General features: G+C 35.3%; 1 protein-coding gene across 6 annotated transcripts; it reads right to left on the bottom strand.

Annotated features, from left to right (window-relative positions):
* Nucleotides 1-616: 616 nt before the first annotated feature.
* Nucleotides 617-24,808, bottom strand: LOC141444669 (uncharacterized). 6 transcript variants are annotated; one of them, XM_074110250.1, is made up of 14 exons: nucleotides 24,696-24,808; nucleotides 18,233-18,326; nucleotides 15,734-15,814; nucleotides 13,675-13,755; nucleotides 11,606-11,685; nucleotides 9,481-9,561; nucleotides 7,587-7,615; nucleotides 6,981-7,005; nucleotides 5,443-5,466; nucleotides 4,545-4,592; nucleotides 3,321-3,365; nucleotides 2,026-2,070; nucleotides 1,328-1,348; nucleotides 617-675 (listed from the first exon to the last, which is right to left on the bottom strand). In XM_074110250.1, exons 1-14 carry the CDS (start codon nucleotides 24,757-24,759, stop codon nucleotides 623-625), a joined length of 771 nt encoding a protein of 256 aa, XP_073966351.1. In that variant the 5' UTR covers nucleotides 24,760-24,808; the 3' UTR covers nucleotides 617-622. The 6 variants fall into 6 exon arrangements, with proteins under 6 accessions (XP_073966351.1, XP_073966350.1, XP_073966352.1 ...); XM_074110249.1 differs by having other exon boundaries at nucleotides 15,734-15,823; nucleotides 24,696-24,807; XM_074110251.1 differs by lacking the exon at nucleotides 9,481-9,561 and having other exon boundaries at nucleotides 15,734-15,823; nucleotides 24,696-24,803.
* Nucleotides 24,809-25,177: the final 369 nt, after the last annotated feature.

Raw genomic sequence — 25,177 nt, forward strand, 5'->3', positions numbered from 1 at the left:
AAGTATTTGTTTCAGTTCATTGATATGAAACTCCGCAAAGTAATGCATGATGGACAATACAGAGATCCCAGAAGATTAGCAATACACAAATTTCAAAACTTTAAAGATGAAAGTACCGTGAGATATCGAGTTTAGCTCGACGTGTTTATTTTATTTTTATTTTCTTTATTGAGGAAAACAAACAGCAATACAATCATACATGAAGCTAGTATACATGCAGGTAAATCATGAGCCAGTAAAGTTTTCACTGATATGACTACACTTATTAGGAAAATATTATGCACAAAGTAAGTTAAACAACAAACGAAAGGAATGATGACAATTTTTTTTTTAAGACAAACCAAATTCCATGAAAACATGCAGAAAACAGTCACTAAACAACTACAAAGTGCTTCTTATTGCGGCCACATAACTATTATACTTTTGATGAAAAATATCAGTATGGTTATAATCACTATTATGTGTGTTACTGAACATTGGTACCTACATAAGTTGCAAAACATTATAAAAATGAAAGAAGTTCTATTAAGTTTCCATTTAGCAAGTTTCCTAAAGGAATATTTACAAATCGACTATGAATAGTATTATCTTTAATGTATTCATAAGCAGGATGAAAGAATAACTAACCTTGGGGGGCGAGGACGCAGTCGAAGATCTTTCCAATGGCTATCACGACTGAAAATAAAATACTGTGTTCAATTTCACCGAAGAAGGAATAATAAAGATTTTTTGGTCGATTCTGCTCACTTAATTGTAGGCTAGCGTTAATTTTGTAGAAGAAATTTGTGACATTTGATTAGATTTCTTTTGTTACACAGTACACTTAAGTAATATTCGTAAAATGACCAAGATGCGAAGGTTTCACGTAAATCTAATTTTAAGTACAAGTCAACGCACGTAAAAAGAGCTCTGGGTGGCTTGTGGAGGGGATACGTTTGCGGATCTGTCAACTAACAAGCCAATGGCGTAACGGCCGCGCGCGCGCCTACGCCCCCTCCCGCGTCCCCCACTGCTCCGCCGCCAATTTGGTCCGTATTTCGCTCACTGCGCAGGTATATCGCCAGGAGCTCTTTCTACGTGCGTTGATTTGTATTACGTTAACTGAATTGTGTAGGATTGACCTCGATTACGTTTCCAGAAATATGTATATGCGCATATATGTAAACTCTTTATTATACAAAAGAAAAGAAACAAAATACAATGTTATTTCGAAATATTATTTAACACTGAAAAACTTATAGTGTTAATATTAATTAACATTTTTTCAACATGAAATTCATAAACAGTTTGATAAAAATAAATATTAGTCAATAACAAAGACACTTACCGTTTCCGAGAAGCGTGCCAACTGAAAAATAAGTTTTTGGTAAAAAAAAAAAATAATAGTATCTTTTGCAATGTCAAAGTCAAAGTCAAAATATCCTTATTCAATTTAGGCTATAACAAGCACTTATGAATGTCAAAAAAAAAACTACCACCGGTTCGGAAAAACCTCTGCTGAGAAGAATCCGGCAAGAAACTCAACTTTTTTTAGCTTACTGTACTTTTTATTGACTGTACTTGCATTGTCACCCAAACTACATTTGCATACCAAATTTCAAGTCGATGCCATTAAACGTGGAAGAGTTCCGTCCTGTGGCGATGATCCTGGCCGGCCTACCAGGATGTCATTACCAGATTATTGTATTGTCACTCAATTTACATGCTATACTCATTCATTCAAATCAATCCAACTACTGGAAGTTGGTCGAATTTAACTTGCAAGATTTGATTACAGACAGACAGACAACGGGACAGGTGAAACTAAATAAAAGTTTGTAAAAAGACAAGATGTTAAAACCAAAATGTTAAATAATCGAAAACAAATTGAGATATTACAGCGTGTGTGCCAGCCAAAGCTCGGTTTACCAGAAAATGGTGTAACAGCAGAACATAAAGTAGTAAGTATGTAAGCGGCATTAAGCTATTCATAACAGTAGGGCTCTAATTCTAAGGATAAGATGGAGTCTTAATGTGAATACTTACATCCTGGGATAATGGTATTGACGATTCCACCATCGGCACGACCAACTAGAAAGATAAATCAAATTAATTATCTCTTCTCTTTTCTTCTCTATATTGATCCAATTTTAAGAACTACTTGTATTTGAAATGTAATTGTAATTGAAATTTATAATTTTTGTTTTAGTTTTGAAAATATAAAAAATAAAAAAACTGTTTTGGATTACGTTTTAGTTTTGGATTATGTATTCTTGTTTAGAGGCTAATTAAATATTTTTCTTTATTATTTCTGTTCCTTAAACATAGTTGCCATTTGCCGCTAACCATTGTTTCTTGTAAATCGTATTTTTTACCCCACGAGACAGGCCATGCCTAGTGTGGGGGTCAGCACAAATGTATTCTGCGTCTTTAATATTTTTGGAAATAAACTATTTGTATTTGTTGTTGTTGTATGTTACTTAATTTTTAATACAATCAGAATCAGAATCGTTTATTTGCTTGAATACAATATTGATGGTGTTACAATCTTCTTGTTCATTTTATCCAGCCTGCATGCTGGCGTGCAAATTATTAACCCATTAAACAAAAATCAAATTTTAGAAAAAAAAGTTATTAGTGGGAAATTATATGCATTTTAATATAACTATGAGTCATACATAGAGATCATTAAGCTATCTAATATACAATATCTCCAAAACATATATATCTTCATTAATTTCAACATAAACTGTGCAAGTTGCAGAACATTCTCAAAAATTCAGGATGGTTCTGAGAAGATCCCGGTAACTTTTACGGGAATTTAAAGCAAATTTCCATTAAGTAAGTTCCCCGTGGTAATTAATTCTCCATACATAAATGTATTATGATTATGAATAAATTATGTTGCTTGTTATTCAATTTATTCATAAACTTACATTAAATTGACTTTCATTTTATAATATTATTCTTTTAATCTAAGTTACTTTAAAACAATAATGATTTTATTCATGACAATCACAGCTTTTAAATTTTCTATTTCAGAGAACTTTTGACATAGACATTTCACAACTTTTTTTTGCCGAAAATGCCAAAATAAAATTCGACTCGGCCGCTGAAAGACAGGGATATCGAAGCACTGTTGCAAAGAATGATCAGAAAATTTTATTCATTTTTATTTATTTATTTATTCAACAACAATAATGATACAGCAAACTTTCATAACACTTAAGCTTAGATATTGGTCCAGATTAGCGTTTAAATGCAGATTAATTTAAAAATTGTTACGGCAGAAAATAACTAAACAGATTATTTATAAATATAAATTATTCAAAAGAACATACCAACGATTAAGGAGACAAATCCGTCTTGGAGTACACCAGGCAGTTCTGAAAATAACATTTTATAATTTAAAAATTGGTACAAATTTTAATTAGACAGAAAATTAAACATGTCAAAGCGAAGAACGAGAAAATTAATCTAATCCTGAACGTAATTTCTCTGGAGAAGTATGGATAGACTGAAATAACTTGGAGTTGTGAAATAATAAAAAATAAGAATTTATACATTCAATACTTCAAGTTACTACTACAACTTTTAAATTAAAACTATGTACATAAATCTATCCTAAAATTAAAATACTATCATAAAATAAAAATAAAAACCTAAAACTACAACAAATTACTTAAAGTACCCCCCTTAGGCAAGGTCCCGAAGATGCTGGCAGCGTTTCCTCTTTGAATAAGCTAATTCTTTGTCCTAGGAAGCTGCCAGCTCGTCAGTCCCCTATGACGTCTACTAACCTTTTGGACATCTATTTGAAAAGTTTTAAAGCATGATTGGTTTTTTGGAGTCTTTTTGTATTTATTATTTCAACTCCAAATTTGTTACTTTTACGGGTATCCCGTGAAACCATATCGAAAATACAAACTGAGACATGGACGCACAGAAAAACCAGAAAAAGAGACCAGCGCTGGGAATCGAACCCAGGTCCTCAGCAATCCGTGCTGCGTGCTATAACCCCTACACCACCGCTGGACAGGAATCTAGACACGATTTTTTCCTATTTTTCCTATTTTTCTTGTCTGGGTGAGCGGTTGGTTCCGAAAGAGTGTGACGTCTCTCGATGAGAGCGGAACATAGATGTCGCTAGTGCTGCTGCATAAGTAGCGTAGTAGAAATAAGCAATCTGAGATATGTATGCATAGGAAAAATTCTCTAGATCTCATTGTCTAGATTCCTGTCCAGCGGTGGTGTAGGGGTTATAGCACGCAGCACTCCCAGCGCTGGTCTCTTTTTCTGGTTTTTCTGTGCATCCGTGTCTCAGTTAGTATTTTCGATAAGTTTTGAAGCGTTAAATATGTTATTGCAATTATTTATTGTGCACTAGCTTAGTAGCTTTTCCCCCTGATTTCGTCAGCTCAGAATTAAAATTTATGGTACAGATTCTTTGATCTAATAAAGTAAAAAAACAAGGTCAAGTGAGAGCTGGACTCACATAGTAGAGGTCACCAAAAATTAACACGCTTCATGCATAAATATAAAAAAAATATCGTTCAAATACTTACTCAGATTTACGACATCCTCAAAAATTAACTTGTCTTTACCAACGGCATCTGAAAACAAATAGATTACATGGTTTAGGTATAAAGATTATTTATTTTAATTATAAATTTGACGTTCACGTGAAAACTTAACACTAAAATCTAGAAAAGCAGGTAGAATGTCGATCATTTCACATTTTGGCTCTTTTCATAAAGGGAGCAGAATTTATGTGCTAAGTAAAACTAACTAAGTTAAATGGACAATGATAGATGATATACATAATGATCAATTAATATAATGCGATTTTCTCGGAATTATTGAAATTTAAAGGATCAAAGATAACATGATCAAAACAGTTCGACCAATGAATAGTCTTACCGAAACTTATACTAACTCTATATCATAATGACCACTATGTAATTATTTGGTAACTTTGTGTATTTGGACACGATTCCGTGTTTTTAGGATTACTAGCTTGTGCCCGCGGCTTCGCCCGCGTGTAAATCGGTTATCGCGCGCTGTTCCCTCGGGAACTGTGCATTTTTCCGGGGTAAAAAATAGCCAATGTTACTCTCGTAGCCCATAAACTATCTCCATGCCAAAAATCACGTCGATCCGTTGCTCCGTTTCGACGTGAAAGACGGACAAACATACAAGCACACACACTTTAGCATTTATAATATTAGTAGGTATTTGTATGGATTACCGCAGATGTTTTTAAGGATATCTCTTTATACTTATATTTGTATACTGTGCAACTGTATTATTACGTTTTTATTATTTTTGTAGATGTAGTTGGTTTCATTAGTAATATTACTTGCAAAAATTAAAAAGCTGAAATCTCTGGAACAAAATTCCCATGATGCTGGCAATAAATTTAATATTTACTTAGTTCTGATTTAGAAATAAAAATGTTCTTACCTGGAATACCTTTTGTAAAGATTCCTGTAAAATAAAAAGAATGTCAATATTTTTGGAAATTTGTGTGTTTTTTATTTTTATTTAAAGACTTATATATCTCGCCGTTTCGCTGTAAACTGTGTAACAGGTGGACAGACACGTGAGTGACCGAGATAGGGATCCCTTAAGGCCTTTGGGTACGGAACTCTAAAAATGATGCGTGGATACCTAACTCGATTGATGAGATGACCTACTTTTAGATTGAATAACCTAACCATAAAAATTTAATTTTTAATACAAGCTTTTTTGCTGACTGTACTTGCGGCCAAACTACATTTGCATACCAAATTTCAAGTCGATGCTATTAACCGTTGAAGAGTTCCGTCCTACTGACACGATCCTGGCCGGACTGCCAGGATGCCACTACTAGATTATTGTGTTGTCACGCGATTTACAAGCATTCCAATGTTCAAGTTAATCTGACTACTGGAACTTACAGACAGACAGACAACGGGACAGGTGAAACTAAATAAAAGCTTTTAAAAATGTTTGTCAGGTAGGTATTACCAATTAATGAATCCAAAAAACTAAATTTTAACGAATTCAATTTTAAAGTGTTTTCATTCAACTTTTTATGGCGCAACACTTTTCAGTTTTGGTACCTATTTGTATTTTATTAAGTATTTATTTATTATAGTAAACTAGCCGTTACCCGCGACTCCGTCTGCGTAGAATTCGGCTATCGCTATCCCTCTGGAACTATGCAATTTTTCCGGGAAAACTATCCTAGTTAAATTGGTGTTATTTTAATGTATGATAAACAGATGGTCCCAAAGGAAGGACAGCGCCGTTCGCAGGACCGGCAATTTTTGCTGATTTGGGACCATTTCGTGACATACAACTTTAAAAAAAACTCTGTTATGCTACGCTACTTTGTCACGAATAAATGTGACAATCCGTAGCAAAAGGGTCCTTATGATTTCTATTTCTATTTATTTCTATTTCTATGTCCTTCCCCGGGCGGGACTCAAAACTATATGTATGCCGAATTTCATCCAAAAAGTGATGAAGTAACAAACCGACTTGCAAACTTTCACATTTATAATATTAGTGGATAACACAAACACAATTCAATATTGCACAAGGTGATGGTGCAATTTTTCCAAAAATTTCAACATTGGTACAGTCAACTACAAAGAGATGTATCCAAGTTAATCTTACAAAATGATGTAGCCCTGCGGATGCCATAATTAAGTAGCCATTGAATGTGACAAACATGGTATCCACCGAACCTGACAGAAACATGTATGCCTCTAATGTGCAATATTTGTGTATCCCCTTACATTTCATTTGAAATATATACTGACAACCTTAATCTAATATCTATCCACAAATTGTGACATAAAAATTGGATACATCTCTTTGTAGTTGACTGTACAATATAAAAAAAATGTTTGTTACAAGAAACAACACATATTGGCGAGTACGTATTTTTAAAATCAATTTAAATGGCTATTAATCAAAAATATCTTATTTATATAGACTATGTGTTTACTTACCCAAAGCGTGAAAGATGTCTTTCCCCTGAAAAAAGTTAATTTATAATTACATGGTACAAAATACGCAAGAGAAACCTGCCAAAAGCGTGTCGGACACACCCAAGTTAGGGTTCCATATTACGAGAAAAACAAGTACTTAATATTTTACCAAGGACTTTTTTTTTGGACAGAATATTCCAGGAAGATAAGCCGAGCCTAGCCGAGGCTATAAGACCAGCATGAATGGGAATGTTGGAAGAGGAAGGCCTAGACGAACGTACCACGATCAAATCGAGGATGTTCCGAAGAAAGGTCGGGTCAGGAGTACTCTAAACCGACGTGCATGCATGAAAAGATTGATGATTGATTGATTGTCCATCATCCCGCTCGAGTCTCAAGTCTCGAGTCTCAATTTCAGCTCATTTAGACCCCAAGTGCCTGCCAAACACCAGCAGATGTTCCTGCGCTCCGACTTCTGGCCGGAGGGTGTGGTGTTCCGTCGTTTTAGGGTAGCGACGAAGATGGCGTTCAAAAATCCCTAATTAGCTTTCTCTAAGAGCCAGATTTGAATATTTAATTATCTGCCATTGCCACTAAGTACGAGCTCGAAGGAGTGAAGAAGCTTACCCCAGCAGGCGGGGCGTCTCCGAGAAGATCTGATAAAGAAAAATATAGCAGTTACTGAAATTATTCCCACAATTATCCAGTCTTCTATTTACTACTCAGTTAAAATACAAACAATGACTGTAATGTTATTATAAGTATTATGTACTTATGAAAAATAAAAATGATTTTTTGAAAAGAAAACGTTTTTGGCCATAATAGTAGAAAGTTCAACGAGGGACTAAAACGAGCCATAATGACACGAGATGTTTAGCCACCCAAGCAGAGCGAGGGTGGCTATAGTTCGAGTGGCATTATGGTTGTTTAGTCTCGCGTTAAACACTACTGTTCACTTTGAATGCGAGGAAAAAAACAATGTTCTGTTAAAAATTACAATATCACTTTTTTAAAACCGGCCAAGAGCGTGTCGGAAATGCCCGAAATAGGGCTCCGTAGCCATTGTTAAGTAACATTTTTCTAAGGATTTCGTATTTTATACGGAATCTTCCATAGTTGAGGTATATTTTATACCTTAGGCTTAGGCTGCTATTTACTCTACATTCTCAAGCAAACTTAACCGTTATAATTTTTTCTTGAAAGTTTGATATACCTTCTACCATCTTGAATCTTTTCAAATTTTTCCACCCACTAGTTTAGATTTTAGAGGGTCGCTCGATTTTAATGAAAATTTGCACTTTAAAGTTGAATATTTCGCTAACAACACGCTAAATCGAAAATACCTATCCAACGATACCCATACTATATATAAAAAAAAACACCCCCACTATGGGAGGTCTATGGGAGGTACCCTAAAAAAATTTATTTTTAATTTTTATTTTACCATTTTGTCGGCATAGTTTACATATATATCCGTGCAAAATTACAGCTTTCTAGCATTGAAAGTCCCTGAGCAAAGCTGCGCACGGACGGACAGACAGACAGACAGACATGGCGAAACTATAAGGGTTCCGTTTTTGCCATTTTGGCTCCGGAACCCTAAAAAAGTACGCTCGACTAATGGACAAGCCATCTGTGAAAATTTAAAAAAACGAAAAAAAAATTTGCTGCGCGGTTTTTTCTTTTATTTTATTGTTTATGAAGTGACGCTTTAAAAGCTTGCATATTTAGCCAACAGTTTCAAAATTGAAAAACTATTTTAAAACAAATTGGACTACGCATAATAAAATGAATTAATCCTTAATATAATTGAATAGATTCATATTCGTAATCATTAATTGTTTCACGAAATTAAATCGTGTATTTTTTTATATTTTTGCAGTTGTCATTTTGAAGTTTTGGCCCTTTAGGGGTATCCAACGTAAATTAAAAAAAAAATTAATCCCTAGAGAATAAAAAGGAGCTTTAGTCCCGATATGCAGAGCTTAATTAAAGTAACATTTTAAGAGCATCAGAAGTGAATAGTTAGAGCATCAAGAAGTGAAAAGTTAAACTATCAGTTGAGTTTCTAACTAATCTGAGGCGTCGTGTTAACTATCAGTTAGTTTCTAACTATGAACTTCTGCCGACGGAAGTAACATAAAACACATAAAATTAATATTTAACTACCTACTTGATAACTGGACCCCGTTATCAAGCGGGCAGTTTGGTGGGTAGGTACCTAATATTATTGATGTGCAATGTTAATAAAAAAAACTTTTTTAAATTGAGTGTTCAAATAAATTTTGGAGTTCCCATACATAGCTACATCGCATGGACTTGGATAGTTTGTATTGTGCATCACTAAATGTTAGGTAGCCACCAAACTGCCCGCTTGATAACGGGGTATGTTAATGACTAAACTACAACTAGAAAACAAAATACAAAAGTGTTTACACTGCATAATTAACTATCTCAACTCTCGATTATCTTTTAACCGGTAACAGCTAGCGCCATTAGTATCGTGGAGTAAGCACCATACCTCCTCCAAGGGTTGCGCCAATGGCCGCTCCTGTGCCTCCAGCGACGAGGCCCCCACCGACGGCGGCGCCGACTGCTTCCCCTGGTATAGATGGTTTTATAAAAAAAACATTAAATTTAAAAAATCAAAAAACCCGACTGCCTTAAAAACTAAAAGGAAGAAAATAAGTTAAGTGGTCTAGAACTCTATCAAGAAGCTCATTTTAGGTTCAACAGTCGGGACTCATTATGAAGATTTTTTGAGCTGGTTACGGTTTGAATGGTTCCGACTGTTGAACCTTAAATGAGCTTCTTGATAGAGTTCTAGACCACTAGACTTATTTTCTCCTTTTAGTTTTTAAGGCAGTCGGGTTTTTGATTTTTTAAATTTATTGTATTTTATTTTATACTTTTTTGATATTTCTGTGAAAATAGTAGGTTAAAAGTATTATAATCTATATATATTTAGAATAGGCTAATTATTAGCTTTCATTTGATTCCCATATACAATGTAAAAGATTTTTTTTTATTACTTCGCCATAATTTTTTTCGCGGACGCCATTTTGAAATATTATATACCCTATGTCACTCCGACAGTTATGAAGAATCCAATGATACCTCATATGTTACAATCCGTCTAGCCGTTTAGGCTGCAGCGAGGAACAAAGAAATGGACATACATACCCACATACATACATACATACATACATACTTACATACATACTTACATACATACATACGCTCGAAAAACATAACCCTCCTTCGGGCAGTCGGGTAAAAAGCTTATAAAGCCACACATGTTTAAACATCACACCTGTATTCCCAAATAGGGTAGGCAGAGCACACGAAACGTTACTGCAAGGCTACTACGAAACTCGTAACTCGAAGTTCGTGTCGTGCGGTCCCTCTCGCTCTCGTATCAAACAGTGTAAGTGTCAGAGGGACCGCACGACACGAACTTCGAGTTTCGAGTTTCGGAGTAGCCCAGCTGCTTCGGAGCCACTTTTAGCAATTTTATGTTTTAAGTTTGACAAACCGGTACAAATACAAATACAAAATACTTTATTTATTTAAATAAACATAGCCAGTACAGGAGAAATATCCATCAGACTCCAAACTAGGCTGAGCCTGTATCTTAGACGTATGCGGGTGCGAGTAACTTATAAGAAATTGCAGTAACAACATAAATGCGCTAAATAAGGATGTTGACATGACGCCATTAAAAAATAATTCAAAGACACGACTCCAGTTAAAAAACGCTTTATTTTAGGCCTGAAAACCAGATTAATTTTCGATTAACTGCAAAATTAGATTTTTTGTTGCTTTAAAACAAATAAATAGTTAAGTAGTTGATTTATTGATTGTGTGCGAACAACAGTGGCGATCCTAACATAGAAGCCTAAAAGCCGGGCTTGCCTTATAAAGCGAACAACGTCCAAACGAGAAAAAAAAGTTCTAATAAAATCACTTTTAGTACATTGTGTCTTAAGGGCGGTAGATTCATATTCGTAATCATTAATTGTTTCACGAAATTAAATCGTGTATTTTTTTATATTTTTGCAGTTGTCATTTTGAAGTTTTGGCCCTTTAGGGGTATCCAACGTAAATTAAAAAAAAAATTAATCCCTAGAGAATAAAAAGGAGCTTTAGTCCCGATATGCAGAGATTAAAGTAACATTTTAAGAGCATCAGAAGTGAAAAGTTAATTATCAGTTAGTTTCTAACTATGAACTGAGGCGTCTGCCGAAGTTTACGGAAGTAACATAAAACACATAAAATTTATATTTAACTACCTACTTGATAACTGGACCCCGTTATCAAGCGGGCAGTTTGGTGGGTAGGTACCTAATATTATTGATGTGCAATGTTAATAAAAAAACTTTTTTAAATTGAGTGTTCAAATAAATTTTGGAGTTCCCATACTTAGCTACATCGCATGGACTTGGATAGTTTGTATTGTGCATCACTAAATGTTAGGTAGCCACCAAACTGCCCGCTTGATAACGGGGTACCTATGTTAATGACTAAACTACAACTAGAAAACAAAATACAAAAGTGTTTACACTGCATAATTAACTATCTCAACTCTCGATTATCTTTTAACCGGTAACAGCTAGCGCCATTAGATCGTGGAGTAAGCACCATACCTCCTCCAAGGGCTGCGCCAATGGCCGCTCCTGTGCCTCCAGCGACGAGGCCCCACCGATGGCGGCGCCGACTGCTTCCCCTGGTATAAGATGGTTTTATAAAAAAAACATTAAATTTTAAAAAATCAAAAACCCGACTGCCTTAAAACTAAAAGGAAGAAAATAAGTCTAGTGGTCTAGAACTCTATCAAGAAGCTCATTTAAGGTTCAACAGTCGGGACCCATTATGAAGATTTTTTTGAGCTGGTTACGGTTTGAATGGGTTCCGACTGTTGAACCTTAAATGAGCTTCTTGATAGAGTTCTAGACCATTAAACTTATTTTCTTCCTTTTAGTTTTCAAGGCAGTCGGGTTTTTGATTTTTTAAATTTATTGTATTTTATTTTATACTTTTTGATATTTCTGTGAAAATAGTAGGTTAAAAGTATTATAATCTATATATATTTAGAATAGGCTAATTATTAGCTTTCATTTGATTCCCATATTGTTACAATGTAAAAGATTTTTTTTTATTACTTCGCCATAATTTTTTTCGCGGACGCCATTTTGAAATATTATATACCCTATGTCACTCCGACAGTTATGAAGAATCCAATGATACCTCATATGTTACAATCCGTCTAGCCGTTTAGGCTGCAGCGAGGAACAAAGAAATGGACATACATACCCACATACATACATACATACATACATACTTACATACATACTTACATACATACATACGCTCGAAAAACATAACCCTCCTTCGGGCAGTCGGGTAAAAAGCTTATAAAGCCACACATTTAAACATCACGCCTGTATTCCCAAATAGGGTAGGCAGAGCACACGAAACGTTACTGCTTCGGAGCCACTTTTAGCAATTTTATGTTTTAAGTTTGACAAACTGGTACAAATACAAATACAAAATACTTTATTTATTTAAATAAACATAGCCAGTACAGGAGAAATATCCATCAGACTCCAAACTAGGCTGAGCCTGTATCTTAGGCGTATGCGGGTGCGAGTAACTTATAAGAGATTACAGTAACAACATAAATGCGCTAAATAAGGATGTTGACATGACGCCATTAAAAAATAATTCAGACACGACTCCAGTTAAAAAAACGCTTTGTTTTAGGCCTGAAAACCAGATTAATTTTGATTAACTGCAAAAATTAGATTTTTGTTGCTTTAAAACAAATAAATAGTTAGTTGATTCATTGATTGAGTGTGTGAACAACAGTGGCGATCCTAACATAGAAGCCCAAAAGCCGGGCTTGCCTTATAAAGCGAACAACGTCCAAAGGAGAAAAAAAGTTCTAATAAAATCACTTTTAGTACATTGTGTCTTAAGGGCGGTAGATTCATATTCGTAATCATTAATTGTTTCACGAAATTAAATCGTGTATTTTTTTATATTTTGCAGTTGTCATTTTGAAGTTTTTGGCCCTTTAGGGGTATCCAACGTAAATTAAAAAAAAAAACCCTAGATAGTAAAAAGGAGCTTTAGTCCCGATATGCAGAGATTAAAGTAACATTTTAAGAGCATGAGAAGTGAAACGTTAATTATCAGTTAGTTTCTAACTATGAACTGAGGCGTCTGCCGAAGTTTACGGAAGTAACATAAAACACATAAAATTTATATTTAACTACCTACTTGATAACTGGACCCCGTTATCAAGCGGGCAGTTTGGTGGGTAGGTACCTAATATTATTGATGTGCAATGTTAATAAAAAACTTTTTTAAATGAGTGTTCAAAAAATTTTGGAGTTCCCATACATAGTTCGCCTTGTACATATTATCCTGTGTTATGTTTTTTTCATGGTGTTTGTACAATAAAGAGTTTACAATACAATACAATACAATACATAGCTACATCGCATGGACTTGGATAGTTTGTATTGTGCATCACTAAATGTTAGGTAGCCACCAAACTGCCCGCTTGATAACGGGGTATGTTAATGACTAAACTACAACTAGAAAACAAAATACAAAAGTGTTTACACTGCATAATTAACTATCTCAACTCTCGATTATCTTTTAACCGGTAACAGCTAGCGCCATTAGTATCGTGGAGTAAGCACCATACCTCCTCCAAGGGCTGCGCCAATGGCCGCTCCTGTGCCTCCAGCGACGAGGCCCCCACCGATGGCGGCGCCGACTGCTGCCCCTGGTATAGCTGGTTTTATAAAAAAAACATTAAATTTAAAAAATCAAAAAACCCGACTGCCTTAAAAACTAAAAGGAAGAAAAATGTCTAATGGTCTAGAACTCTATCAAGAAGCTCATTTAAGGTTTAACAGTCGGACCCATTCAAACCGTAACCAACTCAAAAAATCTTCATAATGGGTTCTTCCTTTTAGTTTTTAAGGCAGTCGGGTTTTGATTTTTTAAATTTATTGTATTTTATTTTATACTTTTTTGATATTTCTGTGAAAATAGTAGATTAAAAGTATTAAAACCCATATAATATATATTTAGAATAAGCTAATTATTAGCTTTCATTTGATTCCCATATTGTTACAATGTAAAAGATTTTTTTATTACTTCGCCATAATTTTTTTCGCAGACGCCATTTTGAAATATCATATACCCTATGTCACTCCGACAGTTATGAAGAATCCAATGATACCTCATATGTTACAATCCGTCTAGCCGTTTAGGCTGCAGCGAGGACCAAAGAAATGGACATACATACCCACATACATACATACATACATACTTACATACATACATACATACATACGCTCGAAAAACATAACCCTCCTTCGGGCAGTCGGGTAAAAAGCTTATAAAGCCACACATGTTTAAACATCACACCTGTATTCCCAAATAGGGTAGGCAGAGCACACGAAACGTTACTGCAAGGCTACTACGAAACTCGTAACTCGAAGTTCGTGTCGTGCGGTCCCTCTCGCTCTCGTATCAAACAGTGTAAGTGTCAGAGGGACCGCACGACACGAACTTCGAGTTTCGAGTTTCGGAGTAGCCCAGCTGCTTCGGAGCCACTTTTAGCAATTTTATGTTTTAAGTTTGACAAACCGGTACAAATACAAATACAAAATACTATATTTACTTAAATAAACATAGCCAGTACAGGAGAAATATCCATCAGACTCCAAACTAGGCTGAGCCTGTATCTTAGACGTATGCGGGTGCGAGTAACTTATAAGAAATTGCAGTAACACAATAAATGCGCTAAATAAGGATGTTGACATGACGCCATTAAAAAATAATTCAAAGACACGACTCCAGTTAAAAAAACGCTTTATTTTAGGCCTGAAAACCAGATTAATTTTCGATTACCTGCAACATTAGATTTTTTGTTGCTTTAAAACAAATAAATAGTTAAGTAGTTGATTTATTGATTGTGTGCGAACAACAGTGGCGATCCTAACATAGAAGCCCAAAAGCCGGGCTTGCCTTATAAAGCGAACAACGTCCAAACGAGAAAAAAAGTTCTAATAAAATCACTTTTAGTACCTACATTGTGTCTTAAGGGCGGTAGATTCATATTCGTAATCATTAATTGTTTCACGAAATTAAATCGTGTATTTTTTTATATTTTTGCAGTTGTCATTTTGAAGTTTTGGCCCTTTAGGGGTATCCAACGTAAATTAAAAAAAAACCCTAGATAATAAAAAGGAGCTTTAGTCCCGATATGCAGAGATTAAAGTAACATTTTAAGAGCATCAGAAGTGAAAAGTTAACTATCAGTTAGTTTCTAACTATGAACTGAGGCGTCTGCCGAAGTTTACGGAAGTAACATAAAACACATAAAATTAATATTTAACTACCTACTTGATAACTGGACCCCGTTATCAAGCGGGCAGTTTGGTGGGTAGGTACCTAATATTATTGATGTGCAATGTTAATAAAAAAACTTTTTTAAATTGAGTGTTCAAATAAATTTTGGAGTTCCCATACATAGCTACATCGCATGGACTTGGATAGTTTGTATTGTGCATCACTAAATGTTAGGTAGCCACCAAACTGCCTGCTTGATAACGGGGTATGTTAATGACTAAACTACAACTAGAAAACAAAATACAAAAGTGTTTACACTGCATAATTAACTATCTCAACTCTCGATTATCTTTTAACCGGTAACAGCTAGCGCCATTAGTATCGTGGAGTAAGCACCATACCTCCTCCAAGGGCTGCGCCAATGGCCGCTCCTGTGCCTGCAGCGACGAGGCCCCCACCGATGGCGGCGCCGACTGCTGCCCCTGGTATAGCTGGTTTTATAAAAAAACATTAAATTTAAAAAATCAAAAAACCCGACTGCCTTAAAAACTAAAAGGAAGAAAATAAGTCTAGTGGTCTAGAACTCTATCAAGAAGCTCATTTAAGGTTCAACAGTCGGGACCCATTATGAAGATTTTTTGAGCTGGTTACGGTTTGAATGGGTTCCGACTGTTGAACCTTAAATGAGCTTCTTGATAGAGTTCTAGACCACTAGACTTATTTTCTTCCTTTTAGTTTTCAAGGCAGTCGGGTTTTTGATTTTTTAAATTTATTGTATTTTATTTTATACTTTTTTGATATTTCTGTGAAAATAGTAGATTAAAAGTATTATAACCCATATATATTTAGAATGGGCTAATTATTAGCTTTCATTTGATTCCCATATTGTTACAATGTAAAAGATTTTTTTTTATTACTTCGCCATAATTTGTTTCGCGGACGCCATTTTGAAATATTATATACCCTATGTCACTCCGACAGTTATGACGAATCCAATGATACCTCATATGTTACAATCCGTCTAGCCGTTTAGGCTGCAGCGAGGACCAAAGAAATGGACATACATACCCACATACATATACATACATACATACATACATACATACATACATACATACATACATACATACTTACATACATACTTACATAAATAATGAGAATGAACTGAGGCGTCTGCCGAAGTTTACGGAAGTAACATAAAATACATAAAATTAATATTTAACTACCTACTTGATAACTGGACCCCGTTATCAAGCGGGCAGTTTGGTGGGTAGGTACCTAATATTATTGATGTGCAATGTTAATAAAAAAAACTTTTTTAAATTGAGTGTTCAAATAAATTTTGGAGTTCCCATACATAGCTACATCGCATGGACTTGGATAGTTTGTATTGTGCATCACTAAATGTTAGGTAGCCACCAAACTGCCCGCTTGATAACGGGGTATGTTAATGACTAAACTACAACTAGAAAACAAAATACAAAAGTGTTTACACTGCATAATTAACTATCTCAACTCTCGATTATCTTTTAACCGGTAACAGCTAGCGCCATTAGTATCGTGGAGTAAGCACCATACCTCCTCCAAGGGCTGCGCCAATGGCCGCTCCTGTGCCTGCAGCGACGAGGCCCCCACCGATGGCGGCGCCGACTGCTTCCCCTGGGTATAGCTGGTTTTACAAAAAAAAGCTTATAAAGCCACACACACAAACATCCCGCCTGTATTCCCAAATAGGGTAGGCAGAGCACACGAAACGTTACCGTTTCGGAGCCACTTTAGCAATTTTATGTTTTAAGTTTTACAAACCCGGTACAAATACAAATACAAAATAGTTTATTTAAATAAACATAGCCAATACAGGAGAAATATCCATCAGACTCCAAACTAGGCTGAGCCTGTATCTTGGGCGTATGCGGGTGCGAGTAACTTATCAGAAATTACAGTAAGAACATAAATACGCTAATTATTATGTTTAAAATTGTGACAGGTTACTATCCTGTCGCCTACGGTATACCTTAACCTATATCCTCAGTCGCCTCTTACGACATCCATGCAAGAAATGGAGAGGTGTAGGTAATTCTAACCCGAAAATACAAACTGAAACATAGATATTGCAGAGAAAGACCAGAAAAAGAGACCAGCGCTGGGACTCCAAAAAACTAATCTTAATTTGATTGCTTAATAGCGACATCTCTTGTTCGGGTGAGCGGTTAGTTCCAATGGAGTGCTGAAAGTTTCTCCATGAGAGCTGTAGCATAGATGTCGCTAGTGTCGCTGCTTAAGTGACTAGTTAATAAACAAACAAGCCCGAGATAATGTGGTGCATAGGAGAAATTCATGTCTGTACTACTGTCCAGTGGTGGTGTAGGGGTATGGCACGCAGCAAGGAATGCTGAGGACCCGGGTTCGATTCCCAGCGCTGGTTTTTTGTCTCAGTTTGTATTTTTAGACAGCGTTAGCAAGTTGTCCCTCCCTCTCCTCCCGTGGGCGCCGTAGAAACCGGCTGAGGAATAATATCAGAAAATGGGCAGCAGCATCTTCTTGGACTCCTTAAGTCTAACCAGAACACATTAAAAAAACATAAAATAAAGGTTGGGGCTGGGGATCGAACCCGGGTCTTCGTCAATCCATGACGTAGTACACCACCTTGCAGGCATAACACCGCAGCGGTTAGCAAACAGTCAACGGCGGCCTTACCCATTGCGTGGCTCCGGGCGGCAGGTCTTTGCGAGGTCCTTTGTCCTTCTTCGTGAAATGTATGTGACGCGAAAATAAAGTAAAAAATATTTTTTTTATTTTTTATTTGCTTGGGTTGTTGCAAGAGCGAGGCCCCGGGCGATTGCCCTATTCGCCACCCCCTCAGGCCGCCGCTAATACACTCAAGATAAAGTATGACTTACCACCAAAGGAGCCCCCAGCGCCTCCCCCCCCTAGTCCTCCACCGGCGATGTCGTTGAGAACACCTAAGCTTGGAGAGCACGCGGCTACGGCAAGCTAGCAAAAACAAGTTTTTAAATATAGGGCAGAAGTACCGTTTGTGGCTAGGCCACTGTACCGTTATGTAATAAATTACATACATACATAAAATCACGCCTCTTTCCCAACGGGGTAGGCAGAGACTACATCCTTCCACTTGCTACGATTCTGGCATACAACTCTCGCTTCCTCTACATTCATCAATCTTTTCATGCATGCACGTCGCATAAATTTATAGCAATAAACTATTTATACTTTTTTCGTTTCAGTATAAACTTTTCAAAACTCTCAAAACATATTACTTTAATACTATAACTTTTTATATATGACTGGAAGTTTCAACTGGCCAAACACGGGATTAAGGTGGCCAAAACCGCTACTTCTGCCCTACGTGGTATCGAATGCGCCATGGTTCCTCAAAACAACAGCAGTCATACTATGAAGTGCAAAATTCGAACTTCGTATCTTGCCATCCCGCTGAAGCTAATATTATTTAACACGAGAGTGAGAGGGACGGAACGATACGAACTTCGTTTTTGTAATTTCGTAGCAACCCCCCGAACTTCACGAAATCCTCGATAGGCTAACAGTCAAAGAAGAAATCGCTTCTTATGGCGATAAAAAAAAGGAAAACTACAAAAGGATATTCATCACCATCATCATCATCGTCCCAGCTGATGTACGTACCGTGCAGGGCACAGGCCTCCTCTCAGAATGAGAGTGCTCGGGCTGCAGTTCCCATGCAGACCAGGTGCGGATTGTAAACTTCACCGTACCATTAAATTTCTTCGCCGGTGTATGTAGGTTTCCTCACGATGTTTTCCTTCAAAGCTCGTGGTAAATTTTATATGTACATATAAAAAGTATAAATTCTGAAAACTGAGGTGCGAACCCGGGCTCGAATACACGAACCTCTGCTGAAGAGGTAATAGGTCAAATTACTAGGCCACCACAGCTAATAACTTCTGTATGAAAGTTGACTCACAAGATTTAATATCCATCCAAAAAAAAAATTTATTTCGTATTTCAATCAATTTCCTCTTCACGAATACAAATAACTAAATGAAAGAAATCAAGTGGAATTACTGACTTATCTAGGCAAGTTAACGAATATTTTTATGAAATAAACCTTCCTACTAATATAATCTTACTATACTAATACTAATATACTAATACTTATCATACTTAAATATTCTACTTATAATATAAATGCGAAAGTTTGTGAGTGAGTATGTTTGTTACTCCTTCACGCTGAAACGGCCAAACGGATTTGGATGAAATTTGGTATGTAGATAGCTAGACACCTGCAATAAAACATAGGCTACTTTTATCCCGATATTCCTTCGGGACAGGGATAAAATCTCGAAATAACAATCGCTAGGCTTAGAGCCAGGAAATTTGATTTGTAGGTAGCTGGACGTCTGGAATAACACATAGGCTACTTTTTATCCCGACATTTCCACGGGATAGTATGTAACTAAGGGACCCCTTACATCCCTGTATTATTATTATTATATATTTTTTTAATTGTATACTGTAGTTTTAAGTATTTTATTTGTAATTCAATGAATGGGCTACACCCGGAATACGTAGGAGTAGGGACGTCTTATATGATCTTTATGATAAGAAATCGTGTACCACTGATGAACGTTTCCCACCAGTATGTCAGGGATTATTCAAAATTAATTCAAAATTATATGTAATAAAGCAAAAGCAGCCCATGTAACTAATAAAATTAAGTCCTCTGATGATAAATTAAAACAGTTTGGAAAATTATAAATACTGAAACCGGTCGACGTAAGAACGCGGAGTCCTCTATATCATTAAAGATTAACAACGTATTAGAAACGGACGCGGTTAAAGTAGCTAACGAGTTTAATACCTACTTCTCTAAAATCCCCATCGAAACGACAAAATGTCTCGCGTCTTCCTCAAAGTTAGCTGAATCGCTCTTAAAACAAAATGTATCTATTCCAAACTTAAGTAATTTTAAATTCACGCATGTCTCTCCCTGTGACATCATTAAGACTTTTAGATTATTGAAAGTAAAAAAAACGGAAGACTTGTGGGGCGTCTCAGTTAAGGTTCTACATTCCATTTTAGATGTCGTTGCTCCAACTTTAGCATTATATTTAATAGCTGTATAGATGAAGGCGTATTTCCAGATTTGATGAAATATAGTAAAGTAGTTCCTATTTTAAATCAGGTGATAAAGATAATCCCTCTGATTATCGTCCTGTGTCCATCCTATCAGCGTTTAGCAAAATATTCGAAAAAATAATGCTGACGCAAATGATCTCGCATTTTAATACCCATAAAATCATGCATCCACAGCAGTTCGGATTCACAAAGGCAGGTCTACTACAGACGCGGGTCATAGTTTAGTTAAATTCATATTGCAAGCTTGGGAGGAATCACTTGACGCTATAGGTGTATTCTGCGACCTTTCGAAAGCTTTTGATTGTGTGGATCATGATACTTTAATTTGTAAGTTAAATTTTATGGCATTCGTGGCCTCGCTTTAGAACTCATTAAATCTTACCTCACACAAAGAAAGCAAAAGGTAGCGATTAACGGAACGTATCGGAGGGATCTGTGGTCGAAATGGGAGTGCCTCAAGGATCCATTCTTGCCCCATTCCTGTATTTTATTTATGTAAATGACCTAACTTATATGGCAAGCCAAAAGTCGGGTATAGTTATGTTTACTGTTCAAGGTTAGTAGAAAAGATACCGACTTCATTGAGCCCAATGAAACCCTGTCCGTGATATCCGCATGGTTTGCTGCCAATAATTTGTTACTAAATCCTAAGAAAACTAAATGTATTAAATTCTCGTTGATAAATTCATCTAGCTCGAATTCAGTTTCTAATATAAAGTTAAATGGTCAAACTATTGAATTTGTAAATCAACAGTATTTTAGGAATAACGCTCGATTCTAAACTACAGTGGGGACCTCACGTCACAGCAATCGCGGGTAGATTGAGCTCTGCTGCTTTTGCAGTTTGGAAAATACGGCAGCTAACCGATGTGGCGACGGCACGGTTGGTGTATTTTGCTTACTTTAATAGCATTATTTCGTACGGCCTTATTTTATGGGGATCTGCTGCAGACATTGAGTCAATTTTTATCTTACAAAAGAGAGCAATTAGAGCAATTTATAATTTGAAGACGCGTGAATCTTTAAGATCTTTTTTTAAGGAAACAGATATCCTAACCCTGCCGTCGCTTTATGTTTTTGAAATAATCATGTATGTTAGGAAGAACATATGTGATTTTCCCACTAACGTCGATAAGCCAAAGGCTACTAGAAACACAGGGAAGCTTAAAGTTCCATCTTACAGACTGGCTAAAACCAAAAAGTCTTTTCTGGGAAATTGCATACGTTTTTATAATAAAATTCCAAAAAAATATTATAAATGAAACGGATACAAAATTCAGATCTATTGTCAAGAAGACATTAATATCAAAGGCGTATTATAAAGTTAATGATTATATCATGGACAGGGATATTTGGAAATAATTCCGATCCGCATTAGCGATCCCTTCAAATAGCGAACCTACTGTGTTAAAAATAAAGTTGTGTTAAATACTTGTGATGTAAGTATACATATCATTTAATAATATTGTAAATCTGTTTTAAAAAAATATATATATATACCTCGTTGAGTTTCTTGCCGGATTCTTCTCAGCAGAGGTTTTTCCGAACCGGTGGTAGATTTTTTTTTTGACATTCATAAGTGCTTGTTATAGCCTAAATTGAATAAAGATATTTTGACTTTGACTTTGAATCATTTTATTTTGAAAAAAAAAATGACTGCCAAGTTTCTTGCGGCGCATTCTTCTTGGCAATGATGGTCTTTCCGAAAGCGATGGTAGTTTAAAAAATGACATGTAAAAGTGCCCATTGCGACCTATTTACTGAATAAATGATTTGAATTTGAATTTGGATAGGGAAACATTTAGAAATTTCAGCACTGGGTTTAGAATCTTGAATTTTGTACAGTTATTCACAACAAAACCTCAATGAAGACCACGATATAATTTTTGGAAATTTCCAGGGGAATTTTGTAAAATCCCGAAAATTTCAATTGCAACTACCAGACCGAATAGTTTACGCGTGTGAAGCCGCAAGTAAATGTTTGTCCCTATCCCGTTGGAATATGGGGATAAAAAGTATTCTATGTTTTAATCCAGGTTATAAACTAACTTTTTGCCAAATTTCATCTAAATCCGTCAAGCCGTTTCAGCGTGAAGAAGTAACAAACATACTCACTCACTCACAAACTTTCAGATTTATAATATTACTAGCTTTAACCCGCGGCTTCGCACGCGTAAACTATTCGGTCTGGTAGTTGCAATTTTTCAATTTTCGGGATTTTACAAAAGTCCCCTGGAAATTTCCAAAATTTACATCGTGGTCTTCATTGCGGATGTGTTGTTAATAACTGTACAAAATTCAAGACTCTAAACCCAGTGCTGAAATTTAGAAAATTTTCCCTATCCAAATTCAAATTCAAATTCAAATCATTTATTCAGTAAATAGGCCGCAATGGGCACTTTTACACGTCATTTTTTAAACTACCAGCGCTTTCGGAAATACCATTATTGCCAAAAATAATGCGCCGCAGGAAACTTGGCAGTCATTTTTTTTTCGAAATAAAATAGTTATAAATAAAATACTTAAAAACAACAGTATACATTAAAGAAAAAAATACAAAATAATAATACAGGGATGTATGGGGTGTCCAGCTACTTGCGAACCAAATTTCATCCAAATCCGTTCAGCCGTTTCAGCGTGAAGAAGTAACAAACACACTCACTCACAAACTTTCACATTTATAATATTAGTAAGATTTCAAGGACTTACCTACGTGTAGAGTTAGAAATCAAGTAGAATTACTATTACTGATTTAGCAAAACCCTCGAATATTTTTTGAAATCCTACTAATATTATAAATGCGAAAGTTTGTGCGTGAGTGAGTATGTTTGTTACTTCTTCACGCTGAAACGGCTGAACGGATTTAGATGAAATTTGGTTCGTAAGTAGCTGGACATATGGAATAAAACATAGGCCACTTTTTATTCCGATATTCTCACGGGATAGGGATAAAATCTCGAAACAACAACCGCTGGGCTTGGAGCCATGAAATTTGACATGATCGTTTTTAATGTAACGTCAATGAAAACCACGATATAATTTTCGGGAATTCCCCCGGGAATTTTTAAAAATCCCAAAATTTCAATTTAGCTGCTGGATCTAATGATTTACGTGTGCGAAGCCGCGGGTAAACGCTAGTTATTAATACATCTAAATATATACAAATAATAAAGCTAAACAGGGTCGAAAAGTCAGCACATGGAAGATTTCCGAAAAAAAGTTGGCTGGGGACACTTAGAATCGATAACAGAATTTAAAAATAATAAATGCAATAAACTAACTTAGATTAACACCTTATATAAGGTAAAAAAACTTTTTTTTTCATTCGACAAGGTTTTTTTTATTACTAGCTTATACTCGTTCCTTCACTGCTGTGGAAGTATTAAAAAAAAAACAACCCCGAGGGAATTTTGAAAAATCGCTTAGTCCACCTTTATAGTAAGTACTCAAGTACACTACTGTCGAATTTCTAGAATTGTACTGGTTTAGTATTTATTTAGTATTTATTTATTTGGCAAAAAACATAAAATACATAAGGCCTTATTCTAATAAGTCTTACAATATTATGCACCCTGGTAGGGTATAGCCACATTTATAATAATGTTATCTAATTCTATTAAACAACAAAAAGGTAAGATATCCTACGTACTTGCATTAAAGCTTAAAAACTACGGTTACATTATACTATAAATTAAATTAAACTGTTATAAACTATTATGGCACAGTAATATCGTGTTTACAAAAATGCTTATAGTAATATAATATAATATAATTTAAGTTTAATGATATTTTCATTCATCCATAAATTCCTTAGTAGAATAATAACATTTTTCTAATAGATCTTTTTTTAATTTAGCTATGAATAATGTATTACTATTTATATTCTTAATATTTAACGGCAATTTGTTGTATATGTTAATTGTTCTATAATACGGGCTGTTTTTGTAGATTTCTAGTATGGGTTCTGGAAGGATAAGTTTATGGGTTCGACGGGCACTTTTTGAAAATTGGTATAAGTGTAGGTTTTTTCTAACAAATATTGCTGTTTCCAGGATATATAGCGATGGAAGGGTCAATATATTAAATTTTTTTAAATATGGTTTGCAACTGTTCAACTGTTTAGGATGTATGTCGTCTGACAGTGAGTCAATGGGTCAGTTAGTCCCGCTAGTTTTTTTATAAGTTTTCTATAAGTTTTTTTATAAGTTTTTTTATAAGTAAACTTACCCAAGAAACTATGATTATAACACTCCTCATTTTGAAGAAGTCTAAGCAACTGAGGGACGCACATTATTTTACCCTTCTTTATATCCAAACTTTATTTGAACACCTGTTAAAATTAATAATTTAATGCTTTAAAGTTGGTATTTATTTCAAAAAAATATTGCGTATCAATAACGAAGTACCTATACTTACGTCAGTTTGTAATACAGGCAGTGTTTAATATAATGTGACAATTTATTTATTAATCAAGTGTATTTTGTTTCTATGATGTGTTAAGATTGTTTTTTTGGAATCTTTTCGTATTTTTATTCAATTCCAAATTTTTTGTTACTTTTACGGTAATCCCGTAAAACCTATATCGAAAAAAAGAAAAAGAATTAAATACAAAAAGATTATAAAAAAATAATCTTAATTTGATTGCTTAATAACGATGTCTCATGTCCGGGTGAGCGGATAGTTCCGATGGAGTGCCGAAAAGTTTCTCG

Source organism: Choristoneura fumiferana, chromosome 30 (genome assembly GCF_025370935.1).
Source record: "Choristoneura fumiferana chromosome 30, NRCan_CFum_1, whole genome shotgun sequence".
Classification (NCBI taxonomy): domain Eukaryota; kingdom Metazoa; phylum Arthropoda; class Insecta; order Lepidoptera; family Tortricidae; genus Choristoneura; species Choristoneura fumiferana.